The following is a 20,412-nucleotide window of genomic DNA, read 5'->3' on the forward strand; positions in this document are numbered from 1 at the left end:
TGTGTGTGTGAGAGAGAGAGAGAGAGATTTACATATGTTTACATAGAAAATTAGACCACACAGATCCCAGGGTCCAGACTAGATGGTCTGTCCTTAAACCTAAGTGATCTTACATTAATCAGATGGCTCCAAAACGTTGCATTTCAACTCTAGTTAATATTAAGTTCAAGGAAGTGACGGTCGAGCTTGTTTTTAAAAAGGTCAATCGAGAGAGAGAGAGAGAGAGAGAGAGAGAGAGAGAGAGAGAGAGAGAGAGAGAGAGAGAGAGAGAGAGAGAGAGAGAGAGAGAGAGAGAGAGAGAGAGAGAGAGAGAGAGAGAGAGAGAGAGAGAGAGAGAGTATTTATTTATAGCGGCAAAAAGTTTAGCGTCCAGATCCTCGTCGGGTGTTTTTGCCCCGGCAGCAGGGGTCCCAACCTTCAGGGACGCGTCTTTCAACACAGTGCAGGGACGCGGCGGGTCGGCCAGGCACGGATAGGCCGGGCAGAGGAGATTCATTCCAAACTTGATCCCGTTACTTCGATCCTTCAACGCAAGGGGTCAAGGGGATACTAGAGCAGCGACCACGTTACGAAAGAGCCGCTTACAGTTGATCTTGTCCCGGTATATAAGTCCGGGCGTGTCAGTTGTCGGCAGCACTTGACGCCGACTGCCCACCATGAAGTTTGTACGTCCACAGCTAACAGCACTGTTCACAGAGTCACGTCGTGTCCCAGCGGCATGATCTGATCTTGATCTTGACAATGCTACCACTATGAATTGTTTACACACAAGAACAAAGGAAAATTCAGCACTGCATTTATTTTATAATAATATTTTTCTTCGGAGTTATTTTTCTAATTTTGTCTAATTATTTGTCTGACCAGGTGATCCTCGCCGCCGTGGCCGCCGTGGCCCTCGCAGCCCCCGACAGGACCTACGGCCCGCCAAGGAGGACCTACGACGCCTCGGGCTCCCAAGAATCCGCGGAGATCCTCAAGCACGACTTCGTCCTCGAGGACGACGGCAGGTACAACCTGGAGGTGGAGACCAGCAACGGCATCTCCGTGGCCCAGCACGGCAGCCCCGACGGCCCCGAGGGCGCCGTGGTCTCCAGCGGATCATACTCGTGAGTATCACTCGGCTTCTGTACTGTTGTGTGCCCAGGAGTGGATCACACTCGTGAGTACCACTCGCCCTGCTGGCCTCGTCTGATGCACACTCTCCTTCCACAGCTACACCGCCCCTGACGGCACTCCCGTCGAGGTCAAGTTCGTCGCCAACGAGAACGGCTACCAGCCCGAGTCTGACCTGCTGCCCGTGGCCCCCGAGTTCCCCCACCCCATCCCCCAGTTCGTGCTGGACCAGATCGCCAAGGCCGCCGAGGAGGACAGGAGGTCCAGCAGTCAGAGGGGCTACGACTAAACCAATCCTTAATAACACCACTTGAAGACTCTACTGTCAAGGAAGACGACAACACCATGTCCTGAACACTGGCCGGGGACGCGGCGTGCTCGTGTTCCCGGAGGCGGTGACGCAACGTGTGTGTATGTGTGTGTGTGTTGCTGACTGGACGGAGTGATCCAGGACGCAGCGAGCGAGAGATTGTTAGAATGCCTATTTATTTGTGTGGAATAAAACAAGTCATTTTATAACTTTCTTTAAATATTTATACTTTCCATCTCCGCTCTGAACAACAACAACAAAAAAGGGTCTTATACTAATGAAACAAAACAGCAATCTGTTTGCAGAGGCTTACACAGGAGGATACAGAGCTGTGCTCCGCCAAGGATGACCCAACGCTTGTGTCTGAGGGTGCGGCAGTTTATCAGCCGGGTCAAAATATATGTTTTTGATGTGCCCAAGATTGCCGAAACCTCTGAGTGTTTCTTTTCCGAGCACTAAAACTCGGAGGCTTGAAAGAAAAGAAAAGTTCATGGCACCAAAAAATGAAATTACCACTTCAACAGTTCCGGGGCTGACTCGTTTATTCAAAGCCATGATATAAACTTGATATCCGTTCCCATTTTGCTGTGATGGGTGCTTTTCCTGTATTAAACGAGTATGTATAGTATCTATATATACATGAACGCAACACAATATTTGTTCACGTCTATTACAATTTCAAACACAGCCTATATATACTTTGACACGCGATACTTGTGTCATTATAATGATGCACGAGGCCGTCACTTTAGGACACCTGCACATTTTCTACAACCTCTATACTGTGAGCCACTCGTATGACATATACTCTATACTGCACGAACAAATACTAGCTTCTAACTGGGCGAAAGGAACAGATTTAGATGTAGAGTTGTGAGTCGTATTACGTCTGAAATTATCAAGAAAACAATTACGTCTGACACTATCAAGAAAACAATTACGTCACACACTATCAAGAAAACAATTACGTCACACACTATCAAGAAAACAATTACGTCACACACTATCATGAAAACAATTACGTCACACACTATCAAGAAAACAATTACGTCACACACTATCAAGAAAACAATTACGTCACACACTATCAAGAAAACAATTACGTCTGACACTATCAAGAAAACAATTACGTCACACACTATCAAGAAAACAATTACGTCACACACTATCATGAAAACAATTACGTCACACACTATCAAGAAAACAATTACGTCACACACTATCATGAAAACAATTACGTCACACATTATCATGAAAACAATTACGTCACACACTATCAAGAAAACAATTACGTCAGACACTATCATGAAAACAATTACGTCACACACTATCAAGAAAACAATTACGTCAGACACTATCATGAAAACAATTACGTCACACACTATCAAGAAAACAATTACGTCAGACACTATCATGAAAACAATTACGTCACACACTATCAAGAAAACAATTACGTCAGACACTATCATGAAAACAATTACGTCACACACTATCATGAAAACAATTACGTCACACACTATCAAGAAAACAATTACGTCTGACACTATCAAGAAAACAATTACGTCAGACACTATCATGAAAACAATTACGTCACACACTATCAAGAAAACAATTACGTCTGACACTATCAAGAAAACAATTACGTCACACACTATCAAGAAAACAATTACGTCACACACTATCAAGAAAACAATTACGTCACACACTATCAAGAAAACAATTACGTCACACACTATCGTGAAAACAATTACGTCACACACTATCAAGAAAACAATTACGTCTGACACTATCATGAAAACAATTACGTCACACACTATCAAGAAAACAATTACGTCACACACTATCGTGAAAACAATTACGTCACACACTATCAAGAAAACAATTACGTCACACACTATCAAGAAAACAATTACGTCACACACTATCAAGAAAACAATTACGTCACACACTATCGTGAAAACAATTACGTCACACACTATCAAGAAAACAATTACGTCACACACTATCAAGAAAACAATTACGTCACACACTATCAAGAAAACAATTACGTCTGACACTATCAAGAAAACAATTACGTCTGACACTATCATGAAAACAATTACGTCTGACACTATCAAGAAAACAATTACGTCTGACACTATCATGAAAACAATTACGTCTGACACTATCATGAAAACAATTACGTCTGACACTATCAAGAAAACAATTACGTCTGACACTATCATGAAAACAATTACGTCTGACACTATCATGAAAACAATTACGTCTGACACTATCATGAAAACAATTACGTCTGACACTATCAAGAAAACAATTACGTCTGACACTATCATGAAAACAATTACGTCAGACACTATCATGAAAACAATTACGTCTGACACTATCAAGAAAACAATTACGTCTGACACTATCATGAAAACAATTACGTCTGACACTATCATGAAAACAATTACGTCTGACACTATCATGAAAACAATTACGTCAGACACTATCATGAAAACAATTACGTCTGACACTATCAAGAAAACAATTACGTCTGACACTATCATGAAAACAATTACGTCACACACTATCAAGAAAACAATTACGTCTGACACTATCAAGAAAACAATTACGTCTGACACTATCAAGAAAACAATTACGTCTGACACTATCATGAAAACAATTACGTCACACACTATCAAGAAAACAATTACGTCTGACACTATCAAGAAAACAATTACGTCTGACACTATCAAGAAAACAATTACGTCACACACTATCAAGAAAACAATTACGTCTGACACTATCAAGAAAACAATTACGTCACACACTATCAAGAAAACAATTACGTCTGACACTATCAAGAAAACAATTACGTCACACACTATCAAGAAAACAATTACGTCTGACACTATCAAGAAAACAATTACGTCACACACTATCAAGAAAACAATTACGTCACACACTATCAAGAAAACAATTACGTCTGACACTATCAAGAAAACAATTACGTCACACACTATCAAGAAAACAATTACGTCACACACTATCAAGAAAACAATTACGTCACACACTATCAAGAAAACAATTACGTCACACACTATCAAGAAAACAATTACGTCACACAATATCAAGAAAACAATTACGTCTGACACTATTAAGAAAACAATTACGTCTGACACTATCATGAAAACAATTACGTCACACAATATCAAGAAAACAATTACGTCACACACTATCAAGAAAACAATTACGTCTGACACTATCATGAAAACAATTACGTCTGACACTATCAAGAAAACAATTACGTCTGACATTATTAAGAAAACAATTACGTCTGACACTATTAAGAAAACAATTACGTCTGACACTATCAAGAAAACAATTACGTCTGACACTATTAAGAAAACAATTACGTCTGACACTATCATGAAAACAATTACGTCTGACACTATCAAGAAAACAATTACGTCTGACACTATTAAGAAAACAATTACGTCTGACACTATCATGAAAACAATTACGTCTGACACTATCAAGAAAACAATTACGTCACACACTATCAAGAAAACAATTACGTCTGACACTATCATGAAAACAATTACGTCTGACACTATCATGAAAACAATTACGTCTGACACTATCATGAAAACAATTACGTCTGACACTATCATGAAAACAATTACGTCTGACACTATCATGAAAACAATTACGTCTGACACTATCAAGAAAACAATTACGTCTGACACTATCAAGAAAACAATTACGTCTGACACTATCATGAAAACAATTACGTCTGACACTATCATGAAAACAATTACGTCTGACACTATCATGAAAACAATTACGTCACACACTATCATGAAAACAATTACGTCACACACTATCATGAAAACAATTACGTCTGACACTATCATGAAAACAATTACGTCACACACTATCATGAAAACAATTACGTCTGACACTATCATGAAAACAATTACGTCACACACTATCAAGAAAACAATTACGTCACACACTATCAAGAAAACAATTACGTCACACACTATCAAGAAAACAATTACGTCTGACACTATCATGAAAACAATTACGTCACACACTATCAAGAAAACAATTACGTCACACACTATCAAGAAAACAATTACGTCTGACACTATCATAAAAACAATTACGTCACACACTATCAAGAAAACAATTACGTCTGACACCATCAAGAAAACAATTACGTCACACACTATCAGGAAAACAATTACTTCACGCACTATCAGGAAAAGTTTAGATTATATCCTGGCTTGGGAGCGTAGACTTAGACATCCCGTGGGGCAACTGGCCGCTTCCCGACTCATCATATATTCGGCTTCGCATAATACAGCGTTAGACCCTGAAGCAAAGGCCACCCCGGGAAGTCGGTTGCTTCGTGTGTCTGGTATAACTCTATTTATTCGGTAGACACGTGGGAAGGTAACAAAATAAACGATAATGCCATAAAATAACAATACACTCATCATTATTAAGATAGAGGATGCAGAAAGGAAGACAAATAAATTATAGACACCCTTGCCCATTACACCCAGAAAAGAAACGGCGCCAGACTTACAGCTGCTAACAGAGATGAGTTTTGTCGCGTCAGAGAGGTCACAAGTGCTGCCGCCGTTGGGGATGCAATAAGAGCGGTGGTCACGTTACGTTGGAAGGATTTCTTTTTCGCTCTCTTTAAAATATGTCCGGATCAGCCTTGCCAGATTATCGTATTCACCACAACGTATTTATCATTTTTTAAGCCTCAAACTCTCGTACCTACACAAATAAAGACAGAAAATCATCAAAGTTAGCATTAAAACTGTTATTTATTGAGGTTTGTGTTTTTTGCAATCCGATGAGTACGATAATTTGGGAACGCTGGTCCGGATCCCTGTCCTCTACTCCAGTCCTGACCATATCAACCCATTCACCAGGGAAAACTAACGCACGCCCACACCTACACCTGCACTCCCCATCCTGCTGACAGCGGCCATACACGTGATCAAACAATATCAACTAAGATGTTGCAGCGGTCATACTTTTGAGAGGCAACGTAACACATGTCAAGCAAGATCTAGAACAGAGGGAAATATCACCAGCCAAGAACGACTGCCCAGAAAGGAATTTATCTACTTTGTGAAACTTTCTGAGGAGAGCAAACAAACAAGTCGTCGATGATGGGTCCGGTGCAGCTAATGACGACATCACACCCAGGCGAGCTGACACGAGCACTCGCCTTGCATTGGCTTTCATTATGAACGAACGTGCGTGTCCTCATTCCATCACACATGTCACGCTGCGAACAGGACTGAGCCGAGGGTGTGCAGAGCAAAAACCTGGAGAGAGGGAGGGAGGGAGGGAGATATAGATAGACAGATAGATAGATAGATAGATAGAGGTATGACAGTAAGATAATGATAAGCAATGAAAGTGAGTATAATATTGAGAGAATGGAAATGTGTGTGTGTGTGTGTGTGTGTGTGTGTGTGTGTGTGTGTGTGTGTGTGTGTGAGAGAGAGAGAGAGAGAGAGAGAGAGAGAGAGAGAGAGAGAGAGAGAGAGAGAGAGAGAGAGAGAGAGAGAGAGAGAGAGAGAGAGAGAGAGAGAGAGAGAGAGAGAGAGAGAGAGAGAGAGAGAGAGAGAGAGAATATATCATTAACATCTAATTGTATAAAAGATATAAATTATTTTTTTCGGCAAGGACCTCTTCAAGTATAAATCTAAAAGAATTAATATATACGAAAATAAAATAGAGAGAAGTACATGTAATGAGAGAGAGAGGGGGGGCAGGTAGGTGGGTCTGCTCGCGATAGTTTGTCGGGCGAGTTCAAGGATAAACTGGACCACACTCGTCTTACGACAGAGCCGTCGCCGCTTCACAAGTATATAAGTCCCGGCGTGTGGGCGTCAGCAGCACAGCAGCCCTCGACAACATGAAGTTTGTACGTGCGCTCCTTACTTCTGTTCACTGACAAACTGCTGCATCATGAAAGTCTAATAATATTTCCTCACTCTCCTAACATTAGATCACTGAATAAAAAGCGAAATCCACATTATTTGTTGCACAGTGAAAAGCATAACCAAACACATTTTTTGTTTTTGTTTTAGGCTGTTGCTGTTTCTTTGGGCAAACATGACAAATAACGACAAACATTTAGCATCGCAGTAAACCAAAGACTTACTTTACGCCATTATTATGAGTGTACAGCATTGCCTAACTGTTCCACCGCACAGGTGATCCTCGCCGCCGTGGCCGCCGTGGCCCTCGCCGCCCCCGACAGGACCTACGGCCCGCCAAGGAGGACCTACGACGCCTCGGGTTCCCAAGAATCCGCGGAGATCCTCAAGCACGACTTCGTCCTCGAGGAAGACGGCAGGTACAACCTGGAGGTGGAGACCAGCAACGGCATCTCCGTGGCCCAGCACGGCAGCCCCGATGGCCCCGAGGGCGCCGTGGTCTCCGGCGGATCATACTCGTGAGTATCACTCGGCTTCTGTACTGTTGTGTGCCCAGGAGTGGATCACACTCGTGAGTACCACTCGCCCTGCTGGCCTCGTCTGATCCACACTCTCCTTCCACAGCTACACCGCCCCTGACGGCACTCCCGTCCACGTGAGGTTCGTCGCTGACGGCAACGGCTACCAGCCCGAGTCTGACCTGCTGCCCGTGGCCCCCGAGTTCCCCCACCCCATCCCACAGTTCGTGCTGGACCAGATCGCCAAGGCCGCCGAGGAGGACAGGAGGTCCAGCGGTCAGAGGGGCTACGACTGAATGGAACTCACCGAACTCCCACTGATGGAAGGAACAAGGAAATTACGTGTTGTGGTGTCAATGCCAAACTTAAGGCTGATGTGTTATTTATCATATCTTTTTGTAATTAAAAGTATGCCGTAAATATTGCTTTCAATTCCTGAAAACTTCCGAGTAGTAATCAGAAGGTAATCAACTGATTAAGTAAGAGGTATTTTGGTCATCATGACTGGATGGAATACGGGTATAATGGAAACCCTGCAATTATTTTTTCATGATCAATATTTTCTAGCTGCGGCAGTACTGTCAGTTTTCACGCTCAGTGTTGAGAGAAAGGACACGTATTTCCCTGGGATGTAACACTTGTGGGGCGGACACTCGGACATTGGTAACAACTTTTCTCACCCACTAAAGAAAAACAAAGGGTTGTTGACCTTAATGGGCGTTCTGTACCGTCTCCGCCAGTTCTTCTCCCCTGCACAGTTGCTGTCCATATACAGGGGCCTTGTCCGCCCTCGTATGGGGTATGCATCTCATGTGTGGGTGGGCTCCACTCACACAGCTCTTCTGGACAGAGTGGAGGCTAAGGCTCTTCGTCTCATCAGCTCTCCTCCTCATACTGATAGTCTTCTACCTCTTAAATTCCGCCGCAATGTTGCCTCTCTTTCTATCTTCTATCGATATTTCCACGCTGACTGCTCTTCTGAACTTGCTAACTGCATGCCTCCTCCCTCCCGCGGCCCCGCTGCACTCGACTTTCTACTCATGCTCATCCCTATACTGTCCAAAGCCCTTATGCAAGAGTTAACCAGCATCTTCACTCTTTCATCCCTCACGCTGGTAAACTCTGGAACAATCTTCCTTCATCTGTATTTCCTCCTGCCTACGACTTGAACTCTTTCAAGAGGAGGGTATCAGGACACCTCTCCTCCTGTATTTGATCTTCCTTTCGGCTACCTCTTTTGTTTCTTTTTTAGGAGCAGCGAGTAGCGGGCTTTTTTTTTATTATTGTTTTCTTTTTTTGTGTGCCCTTGAGCTGCCTCCTTTGTTGTAAAAAAAAAAAAAAAAAAAAAAAAAAACACTGCCCGGACGTAGATTTTTTTATGCAGTTGTTTATGTACGATGCGACCCTGACAGGAGAACGTTTGGGTTAGCTTAGAAATGTCTTTTATCCCACCACATTTAATATCTGGTGGACAGACAGTGTTCCCTGGAGACTGAGACAGTCTACCAAAGAAATAAACAAACCAAAAAGAGTCTGAGGACAAAAAGTGAGGCCTATCAGTATAGAACATTCATTTCGCAGACTTGTTTGTGTTGTTTGCTGGCGCCTGTTTTTGTCAGCGCGTGTGACCAGCATACATTAGCACCAACGACAGTCAAGGTGAGCGGAGTTGTTGAGCGTTCTTTCTTAGTAATCAGTATTATAAGAGTATGAATAAATAGAGAAGTAACCGCTGACCTGCATGTTCGCATTGCTGTCAAAGTGACTAATTCATTTTCATTTTGCCGGTATGAATAACATTTTGATATATTCTTACAAGTGAAATAGCATGTAAAACAACTCTTGAAATTTTTGTCTAAATAAAAGACTAGGGGTCATATTCTTAAATATTCTGGTCCCCAAGCTCACACACTTGACAAGGCTTTCGTAGGAATTGTGGGGGACATTTTCAAGGGTAGTTTTATGACCATGGTCATAGTTTAACCCTTCCTCTGTACCATCAGCCTAAAATACCACTCATTTGAACTAGACTGATTTCACTTTTGGCCTTTGAAAATAGTTGATGTGAGAGGCTGGAGCGTTTAAGAATACCAACCTAAGTTACATTACTTAACCTTTAGATATGGACATACTTCAGCGAGCATTTGAAAGCAGGAGGGATGAAGCCAGGATTGTTATCGTATGAATTATTGCTGCAGAAAATAAAACTAAAAAAGCTGGATTTGTCTTCGACCCCGAGAAAGTTCTTAGGATCAGCGAGGCGAGAGGCACCACCACCAACCTACTTCGCGACCACCGCATGGCTGATGACCCGAGCCACTCCCCGTTGCCGCCGCCAACACACCCTTGCACACTTCCGTCACCTCCTCGTCGCCCATCGCCTCCTCCTCCTCCTCACGATACACACTCACATGAAGCCGAGATCTACCGTGAGCCTATAAATGTACACAGCGTCCCATAATGATGTTACTTAATACACACTACCTGGAGAATATGAACCACTGAAGAAAAGAAAATCGTGAAATATTTATATTATTGAAGATTTATGAGACATGCACCACGGATTACGGAATACATAGATTAACCCCTTGACTGCGGATTTTCTACAGTCAGACATCACCAAGCTACTGGAATGGAGCAAAAAGTGGCTGTTATAATTAAATGTAGAAAAATATAAAGTCCTGCATCTTGAGAGGGGATATCCAGCACACCAATACCACATGGGAAACACTCCACTATCCACCACAGAAGCAAAGAAAGACCTATGCCTATAATGTTACCAGGCTACCAGGGAAGGCCAAATCCGTGCCAATCGCTGCGGACGGGTTAAAGATGCTCCAGTGAATGTTCAGGATCAAGAAAAAGACTTGGCAGATTATATCCTGCGTAGAAATGCTAGAAGCTGGACAACCAAAGTAACAGGAGCAACCCAGGCATCGTGTAAGTTAGGGCAGACGGAGGACCAGGTGGGTAGTTAAATTTAGGGAGGCGGTGGCTGAGTGGTCAGCATGCGGGCGCGGCGTCCAGGAGGACCCGGGTTGGCGTCCCGCAGCCACGACTAAAATTTTTCAGTCACCGCCGAGTGGCCTAAAGCTACCCACATGCTGTCCTGAAGAGCACCTATCAACCCGGACTCTAGATTTTCTCTCTAAAAAGTAGATCAAGCATGAGCTCCGGGGGGCAGCATGAGCCAAGTAAGATATCGCCGCTATAAACACTTGTCTGCAAGATGGCGCCACTATAAACACTCGCCTGCGCCAGAACGGGCTGGGCCGACCATCAGGCCCCACCTGGAAGAAGCCTTGGGCCGACCATCAGGCCCCACCTGGAAGAAGCCTTGGGCCGACCATCAGGCCCCACCTGGAAGAAGCCTTGGGCCGACCATCAGGCCCCACCAGGGAGATGCCTACCGGCGCAACAGGCAACGACGTAAAAAAAAAAAAAAAAAAAAAAAAATAAGGGGCTGGGGCCGACCATCAGGCAAAAAGAAACCCTACCAAACGTCATAGGCAGAACATAAAAAAACATAAAAAAACATAAATTATAAATATATGTAAATAAATGTATGTATGTATGTATGTACGTATGTATGTATGTAGGTAGGTATGCATGTACGTATGCATGTATGTATGTATGTATCCATTTATCTATCTATCTATCTATCCAAATATCTTTCTATATCAATCTACATATTAATCTAACACTGAGTACGTATATCAATTAGGTTGTGTTTGCTCAAGGCAGCAGCTGTGTTGACCTTCAGAGGACGCGTCCCTTTCGACAGCACTGGGAGGCGAGTGCGAGGTTCTGCAGGTCACTCAGACACAGACAGGGCGGCAAAGAAGATTAATTCCAGACTTGATCCCGTTACTTCCAGCGGGGGTCAAGGATACGATAGTGCAGCAGGTTACTTCTTACGACACCACTCCTGTGTTTGTCACTTAGTATATAAGTGCAGCCAACGATGTTGTTGGCAGCACTCGCCACCAAATCCCCAACATGAAGTTTGTACGTCCCCACTCGCCCTCACTGTCCTCAGAGAGTCTGTGCATTGACGAGTGGTCCGCTTGGCTTCATGAATCCTCAGTCGCCCTGGCGGCAGTATTAAGATAGAAGTGTTAATATTATCTGAAGGAAATTAACGAATATATATTTATTCAACATGTAAAGCGACAATCAAATATATATAACGTGCAAATAATGATTTTAATGAGAACGCCAATTTTTCTTTGCTCAGGTGATCCTCGCCGCCGTGGCCGCCGTGGCCTTCGCCGCCCCCGACAGGACCTATGGCGCCCCCTCGGGCTCCGAAGAATCCGCCGAGATCCTTAAGCACGACTTCGTCCTCGAGGAAGACGGCAGGTACAACCTGGAGGTGGAGACCAGCAACGGCATCTCCGTGGCCCAGCACGGCAGTCCCGACGGCCCCGAGGGCGCCGTGGTCAAGAGCGGATCATACTCGTGAGTATCACTCGGCTTCTGTACTGTTGTGTGCCCAGGAGTGGATCATACTCGTGAGTATCACTCGGCTTCTGTACTGTTGTGTGCCCAGGAGTGGATCACACTCGTGAGTACCACTCAGCTTCTGTACTCTTGTGTGCCCAGGAGTGGATCATACTCGTGAGTATCACTCTGCTTCTGTACTGTTGTGTGCCCAGGAGTGGATCATGCTCGTGAGTACCACTCAGCTTCTGTACTGTTGTGTGCCCAGGAGTGGATCATGCTCGTGAGTACCACTCAGCTTCTGTACTGTTGTGTGCCCAGGAGTGGATCATACTCGTGAGTATCACTCAGCTTCTGTACTGTTGTGTGCCCAGGAGTGGATCATACTCGTGAGTATCACTCGGCTTCTGTACTGTTGTGTGCCCAGGAGTGGATCATACTCGTGAGTATCACTCTGCTTCTGTACTGTTGTGTGCCCAGGAGTGGATCATGCTCGTGAGTACCACTCAGCTTCTGTACTGTTGTGTGCCCAGGAGTGGATCATACTCGTGAGTATCACTCTGCTTCTGTACTGTTGTGTGCCCAGGAGTGGATCACACTCGTGAGTACCACTCGCCTTGTTGGCCTCGTCTGATCCACACTCTCCTTCCACAGCTACACCGCCCCTGACGGCACTCCCGTCCACGTCAAGTTCGTCGCTGACGGCAACGGCTACCAGCCCGAGTCTAACCTGCTGCCCGTGGCCCCCGAGTTCCCCCACCCCATCCCCCAGTTCGTGCTGGACCAGATCGCCAAGGCCGCCGAGGAGGACAGGAGGTCCAGCAGTCAGAGGGGCTACGACTAAACTCAACTCACTGACCACCTGATTCATGGAGAGACTTTTGGCCTCGCTGACAGCACACTCATCGTCCACTGTGAAGTTTGTAGCTTTATGCTACAACGAAACCAAAACTGTGTAACATATTTATTTGTTTATTTATGAAAATACAAATTGTCCATAAAATTTGTTTCTCATTGAAAACCTTGCTCGTATTATATAAATAGTCTGTTGCTTTATGTATGTATGTATGTATGTATGTATGCATGTATGCATGTGTGTATGTATGTATGTATCTACGTATGCCGTTACCGTTTACCCCTGATGAGGTTTCAGGCCCCGCTCCACGGTCAGCGCCGCGCTCCGCAGGCCCGACACCAATAATGATGTCAGCCTCAATAATAATAATCGTCGACATGCACTTATTCACAACGTCATAGTGAGTGAGTGAGTTTTGATTGCTTTTATGGATGACCTACTGATGTCCTTTTAATAAACTTGGCATCATTATAGTCACTTGGCCATGTTTTGGTTCGTGCTAATCACAATATCTTTCCTTTTTTTTTTATAGTATCTCAAATATCCATTGTTTCATTTTCCATTTATCTGACATTTCCTTAATAATGTCACAATTTAATGTCCAACGATTATTTCCAACTCAATGAACATTTATCACACACAATTTATCTTCGAGTCTCATGCACCAATTAACAGCCATGATCGGTTATGTTACGAATTATCTCAATTTCAGTTTGAAGAACTACACAACATTGGTTATTTGTTTAGCGGTTAATTTCAGGCTTCTTGTACCTCACACAACTTGTGCATTTCCTCTCAGCCATGGAGCAGTCTCTTGATTTATGATCACCAGCGCACTTGTAACATTTTGGAGCTTCTCCATTGGTCTTGGCAGTGCAGTTGGCCTTAAGATGGCGGTATCTTTGACAATGGTAATATATGATTGCATGGTATCTATCTCTCACAGTGTACACTCCCCATTCTAGTTTTATCTTGTCATGATGTTTATGAATCAACTCTCTCACAGTTGGGTCACATTTCAAAACATAGTGCATTGTGCCACCAGCAGCAGGCTTGCTAATAATCTTCTGAATTTTCCCCTCAACTCCAGAAATCGAGTGTAGGAACTTTTTCCTGTTTAACAGTGTCTCAATCATCTTATCCCCGGTCTCCTCCTTATGCACATTGCAGATCATGATCTTTGGCCTTAGTTTTCCCACATTTTTGTGCTAACTTGCTCTACATTTTCCAATTTCTGAGCTGCTTCATTCCTTGTGTTCTCATCATCAAAGTTCATAACAATGTTACCTCAATTCGTGTATCTTGAATCAGCAATCTGAATGCCTTGTAATGCCTGGGAAACTTCATTTTTCAACTCAGTAGCCTTTTTGTTTTGATCAGAGGCCTTCACGACGAGGAAATTATTCTTCCTCTTGCGTCTGGCTACGTCAACAAAACTCCCGACCCGACTCTGCCTGCTCATCACAAATCACGCCTGCCACTTCACTCAACTCGCAACACACACACACACACACACACACACACACACACACACACACACACACACACACACACACAGAGATACACTCTCAACTTGCAGCTAAATGTTGAGTGCTGTTAGAATAGACGGCGAGAGTGCAAGATCGTCTATGGCAGGTCATCCTCCCACACCCTTTACTTAACAGGTCATGCATGGATCAAATTGACATGCATGCCAACCGCGACCCGCCGCGTTGACTCACCGCCTGCTACAAGTGGGTCGGCATCATATGCCTTAATAGATATGTTGGCCGCCATAAACATGCCATCCCCTCGCCGGCCCTGCCGCGCCCCACCCCTGGCACAACCGCTTACATTTACATTGCTCTATGATATATATATATATATATATATATATATATATATATATATATATATATATATATATATATATATATATATTTTTTTTTTCCCTCCTTTTATTTGAATATATGTATATAAAAGTTTTCATTCTCATTAAAATTTGCATTTTTTCCATTTACAACATTTTTGTTAGGTAGCTTTTATCCTTGTTACGAACAGTGAATGGTTACACGAACAGCGAGCACGCCTGTGCCTGCTGCCCCTGGCCATGACATGAACATGGGGTCAATATAATGGGACGGGGCGGGGCGGGGCGTGGAGGAAAGCTGCCCCCGCGCCCGACACATGTATGCTTGGCCCTGACACAAGCGGAGAGGAGCTGCGCCTTCACTCGAGGCGCGAGGGCGGAACATGTCCGGCGGCGCGCAGGGCCAAACACTGCTCCCGCGTGGCCTGACGAGAGTGTCATGGCGCTAACATGCACAGGCCGACACGAGCTACCGCCGCCACACCCCGAGGATGCTGCCGCTACAGTACGCTCGAATAACATGACAAAACCAACACGTCAAAGTGAGCCGGTACTTACCCTAAGCTGGCTGCAGGGTGTTCAGAGGCCAGTAGGCAGCGCAGCGGCCTGGAATGAGAGACTATGGGTAACACGGGTTGTAATTGTATAAAAATAAAAAATAAAAAATAAATGTAACAAGTATTTAGTGTTCAGAGGTCTGTGGGCAGCGCAGCGACCTGGAATGAGAGAGACTGTGGGTAATACGGGTTGTAATTGTGATAAAAATAAAAAAATGTAACAAGTATTTAGTGTTCAGAGGTCTGTGGGCAGCGCAGCGACCTGGAATGAGAGAGACTGTGGGTAATACGGATTGTAATTGTGAAAAAAAAAATGTAACAAGTATTTAGTGTTCAGAGGTCTGTGGGCAGCGCAGCGGCCTGGAATGAGAGACTATGGGTAACACGGGTTGTAATTGTGCAAAAAAAAAAAAAAAAAAAAAAATAAGTGTAACAAGTATTTAGTGTTCAGAGGTCTGTGGGCAGCGCAGCGACCTGGAATGTGAGAGACTGTGGGTTATAACGGGCTATAATGGAGCAAAAATATTTAAATGTAACACTGACTTACAGGAACAAAAAACTACAAGATGCAAGAGCGGGAAAATTTATTAGGTGAGTGTCAAGGGCGTCTGCGGCCTTGCTTGCGGGACTGTCTTGTAATCTTGAGCAACGGGCGGCGCGGTAACCTTTGTCTTAGACCTACATTGTGGCGGGCACGGCGGCGGCCACTCCGCCCGCCGCCACCTGGGACCGTAATGGCTCGCCGGTGGGTGTGTTAGATTTTTCTATTTATTTATTTGGGTCTGAGCTTGTTTGTGTTATTATATGAGTGAATTAAGTACTTCTCTCTCTCTCTCTCTCTCTCTCTCTCTCTCTCTCTCTCTCTCTCTCTCTCTCTCTCTCTCTCTCTCTCTCTCTCTCTCTCTCTCTCTCTCTCTCTCTCTCTCTCTCTCTCTCTCTCTCTCATAATATGTCTTAATTCTGTATGTAAGACTTCTCCCAGCAATGCATACTTTTAATGGCACAAAGATATATAATATTAACTCAAACTTTCCCGACAAGTGACAAGTTCTTAATGTTGTAATATATGCATCAACATCGATACTGAGAATGATCACAACAAGAGCGTTCGCAGACCACAGACCACCGCTAAGGACAGCACTCTCCCAGCGCTAGTTCTGCCTCATAAAATATTGTTCCATGAGCAGGATCGCATATTCACAATCACTCTGCGGCTATATATGTGGTCCCTGAGTGAAGACGCTCGCCTGTAGCTTCGAAACTAACCCCGGGGTGTTCTGGAAAATACTCTCATTGTGATTCCCTAATCTAACCTAACGTAACCTATATTAACCTGCCCTGTTCAAAAGTGGGCCCCGCATACCAGTAGAAAGATAGGGAATATGCACTCGGATCAGCTCCAAATTATAAGACAAAAAAAAAATGAAGAGGAGGTGGAGGAGAAGAAAAAAAAAGAGAAGTCTCGCTTTTGAAGATTTTCGGCGGCCTTATTAGAGGTTTAAAGATCCCCTAATGCAACTTATTTGCCGAGTTTAGCCAAGATTTTGGAAAATGGAACATGTAGGGTCGGCAGGCGTCAAGACTATAAGTACATTATCGCGTCTCTCTAAAGGTAGCTCGATGGCGCCGGCACAGCTGGGGGCGGGTGCCTGAATTAAAATAGAAATGAATAGATGAAATGCGTCATGGAGTCGACATATACAAAACACATGAAAATAACAGGGCCAGCCACCCAAAACACACATATAGGCAGCTCATCCGTTAGGTGACACGACAACAACTCGCTGTAAAAATATCCCGCCCTGCTCTTCCCCAAGTCACGTTGCACTGTTCAGCATTTGAAGAGACAGATTTGCTACGTGTGCTACAGAGCCTGCCAGACCAACAGAAAGGCGTGTACGCATTACTGAGCTACATTGTAACACTCCCCGACACCCTGATCCGGCCGCTGAGGGACAGGCTCAACATTACACCATGAGGGAGCCTTGGAACACGCGGCTGCCCATGACAAAAACTTGCCGCGGAAACAATAATTGGCACCTGCGTGTGGGAGGAAGGCAGGGAGTATATAGCGACGGCCCTGCTGGAGGAGGACATCAGTACATCTGCTGCAGCCAACATGAAGTTTGTGAGTAATGCGGAAAGCACGGCAGACACTGACTCCTATGGACACATACAGACAACTCGACGATTTCTCTCTCTCTCTCTCTCTCTCTCTCTCTCTCTCTCTCTCTCTCTCAGAAAAGTATTTTTTCCGATCATGAATTAAACACGTACAGTGTAAACACACAAGAGTGTTGTATCAATTCAAAAGACAAACTTTCAGTTGAGTTGTTTCCGCAGGAAACAAAAAAACTTTTTTTTTTAATTCTTGCTTTAGCCTAGGCATATATTCCTCTATAATTGCCCCTTACTCATAACTGTATTACTCAAAATAATAAAAAGGGAATGGTTTTATGATATAATTGATATAGAAAATAATAAGTAATCGAACACCTTCCAGGTGATCCTCGCCGCCGTGGCCGCCGTGGCCCTCGCCGCCCCCGACAGGACCTACGGCCCGCCAAGTAGGACCTACGACGCCTCGGGCTCCCAAGAATCCGCGGAGATCCTCAAGCACGACTTCGTCCTCGAGGACGACGGCAGGTACAACCTGGAGGTGGAGACCAGCAACGGCATCTCCGTGGCCCAGCACGGCAGCCCCGACGGCCCCGAGGGCGCCGTGGTCAAGAGCGGATCATACTCGTGAGTATCACTCGGCTTCTGTACTGTTGTGTGCCCAGGAGTGGATCACACTCGTGAGTACCACTCGCCCTGTTGGCCTCGTCTGATGCACACTCTCCTTCCACAGCTACACCGCCCCTGACGGCACTCCCGTCCGCGTCAAGTTCGTCGCCAATGAGAACGGCTACCAGCCCGAGTCTGACCTGCTGCCCGTGGCCCCCGAGTTCCCCCACCCTATCCCCCAGTTCGTGCTGGACCAGATCGCCAAGGCCGCCGAGGAGGACAGGAGGTCCAGCAGTCAGAGGGGCTACGACTAAACCAATCCTTAATAACACCACTTGAAGACTCTACTGTCAAGGAAGACGACAACACCATGTCCTGAACACTGGCCGGGGACGCGTTCGTGTTCGCTGACTGGACGGAGTGGTCCAGGACGCAGCGAGTGAATGATTGTGATGCTTGTTTATTTATTAGTGTGACAGAGAAATAAAGCTAAGCAGTATAACTTGTTTCTTTAAAAATGATATTGCATGCTACTTGGAGATTTATTGCAGATTACTCGTAGAAAATAATACACATAAGTCTGCTAAAATCCTAAAACTATCTGCACACAGTCTGTAAGTTGTTAATACCTCGCCTTAGTATCAGATGGGACCTTTTTTTCGTCTCTCTCTCTCTCTCTCTCTCTCTCTCTCTCTCTCTCTCTCTCTCTCTCTCTCTCTCTCTCTCTCTCTCAATCAATCACTCAATCAATCTCTCTCTCTCTCTATCTCTCTATATCTCTCTCTATATATATATATATATATCTATCTCTCTATATATATATATATATATATATATATATATATATATATATATATATATATATATATATATATATATATATATATTAGTAGGTCTATCTACGATTATATATGTGGATAAGGTGATACCACTGTTATTACTACTGCTACTGCTGCTGCTGCTACTACTACTACTATTACTACTACGACTACTACTATTGAGGCTGCATAACAACGGTCAGGGAAGTAAAACACGTCAGCGCTCCTCGTGTCATCACCTTCTACTTTAATCGTCAACATGAACTAAAGAACGACGCAGAAATACAAACACTCCGACCGAAATTGACCGACACACTCATTGGCCACTCGGACTGTCTTCATTTAGCAGGATCAGCATTTATAATATAGAAGACATTATTTTTTTGTTTACTGCTATATTTATTGATTTTTTGCTCTTTTATTTCCGTTGCTGTAAAAAGAAACTGCAAAAACTTAAAACATGCAAGTAGGAAATCAAACTCACATCCCCAAAATCTTATAATCAAAACAGAAAAAATCCCTAGCTAACCTAATATTCTAATACTATTTGGAGGCGGTGGCTGAGTAGTCAGTGTGCTGGTGCGGCGTTCAAGACGACACAGGTTCGCGTCCCACCCGCCGCGACAAACAAGCTGGCAATATTTTAGTCATTGCCGAGTGGCATAAGACTACCCACATGCTGTCCCGAAGACCATCTATCAACCGGACTCTAGATTCTCTCGAAAAAATTATCAAAGATGAACTCCAGGGGGGGGGGGGTCAGCATGAGCCTAGCAAGATGTCGCCACTACGGGCTGGAGTTGACCACCAGGCGCCACCATAAAAAGCCTACAGGCGCCACAGACCAAAACGTAAAAAATAATAATAATAACAGCCTCTTCTTTGAACTATTAATATTATGAGATCCGAAAGGCATAATTAGGTGAGCGAGGCGCAGCGCACTGATGCAATGAAGTAAAAACCCGAATCTGGATCAAAGCAAAAATAGTATATAGCTCTTGCCTCATGACAGCGTGGAGGAACGAGAACGAGTCCACAATTAGTCACGCCGCTTATAAATAAAGTATATCTTCAATTAACCTGTTCCGCGCGTCCCCGTGTTACAGCTTTACGTGTTCCGGGGATTACCGCCCGGGCCACTCATGCCAGGCTGAAAAAATAACATGGACACTCTCTCTCTCTCTCTCTCTCTCTCTCTCTCTCTCTCTCTCTCTCTCTCTCTCTCTCTCTCTCTCTCTCTCTCTCTCTCTCTCTCTCTCTC

At 44.3% G+C, this 20,412-nt stretch overlaps 3 protein-coding genes across 5 annotated transcripts; all 3 read left to right on the plus strand.

The window, feature by feature from the left end:
• Positions 1-556: 556 nt before the first annotated feature.
• Positions 557-1,632, plus strand: LOC126987703 (cuticle protein AMP1A-like). Its single transcript, XM_050844895.1, has 3 exons — positions 557-665; positions 865-1,106; positions 1,213-1,632. The coding sequence occupies exons 1-3, from the start codon at positions 657-659 to the stop codon at positions 1,400-1,402; spliced, it is 441 nt and encodes a 146-aa protein (XP_050700852.1). The 5' UTR covers positions 557-656; the 3' UTR covers positions 1,403-1,632.
• A 5,620-nt stretch (positions 1,633-7,252) lies between these two features.
• LOC126987701 (cuticle protein AM1159-like) lies at positions 7,253-13,341 on the plus strand. 3 transcript variants are annotated; one of them, XM_050844892.1, is made up of 3 exons: positions 7,253-7,367; positions 7,660-7,901; positions 12,999-13,340. In XM_050844892.1, the coding sequence occupies exons 1-3, from the start codon at positions 7,359-7,361 to the stop codon at positions 13,186-13,188; spliced, it is 441 nt and encodes a 146-aa protein (XP_050700849.1). In that variant the 5' UTR covers positions 7,253-7,358; the 3' UTR covers positions 13,189-13,340. The 3 variants fall into 3 exon arrangements, with proteins under 3 accessions (XP_050700849.1, XP_050700848.1, XP_050700850.1); XM_050844891.1 differs by lacking the exon at positions 12,999-13,340 and adding an exon at positions 8,008-8,321 and having other exon boundaries at positions 7,254-7,367; XM_050844893.1 differs by lacking the exons at positions 7,253-7,367; positions 7,660-7,901 and adding exons at positions 11,867-11,909; positions 12,139-12,362 and having other exon boundaries at positions 12,999-13,341.
• A 4,346-nt stretch (positions 13,342-17,687) lies between these two features.
• Positions 17,688-18,835, plus strand: LOC126987702 (cuticle protein AMP1A-like). The gene is made up of 3 exons (XM_050844894.1): positions 17,688-17,734; positions 18,110-18,351; positions 18,458-18,835. The coding sequence occupies exons 1-3, from the start codon at positions 17,726-17,728 to the stop codon at positions 18,645-18,647; spliced, it is 441 nt and encodes a 146-aa protein (XP_050700851.1). The 5' UTR covers positions 17,688-17,725; the 3' UTR covers positions 18,648-18,835.
• Positions 18,836-20,412: the final 1,577 nt, after the last annotated feature.

Source organism: Eriocheir sinensis, chromosome 66 (genome assembly GCF_024679095.1).
Source record: "Eriocheir sinensis breed Jianghai 21 chromosome 66, ASM2467909v1, whole genome shotgun sequence".
In the NCBI taxonomy this organism is placed as follows: Eukaryota; Metazoa; Arthropoda; class Malacostraca; order Decapoda; family Varunidae; genus Eriocheir; species Eriocheir sinensis.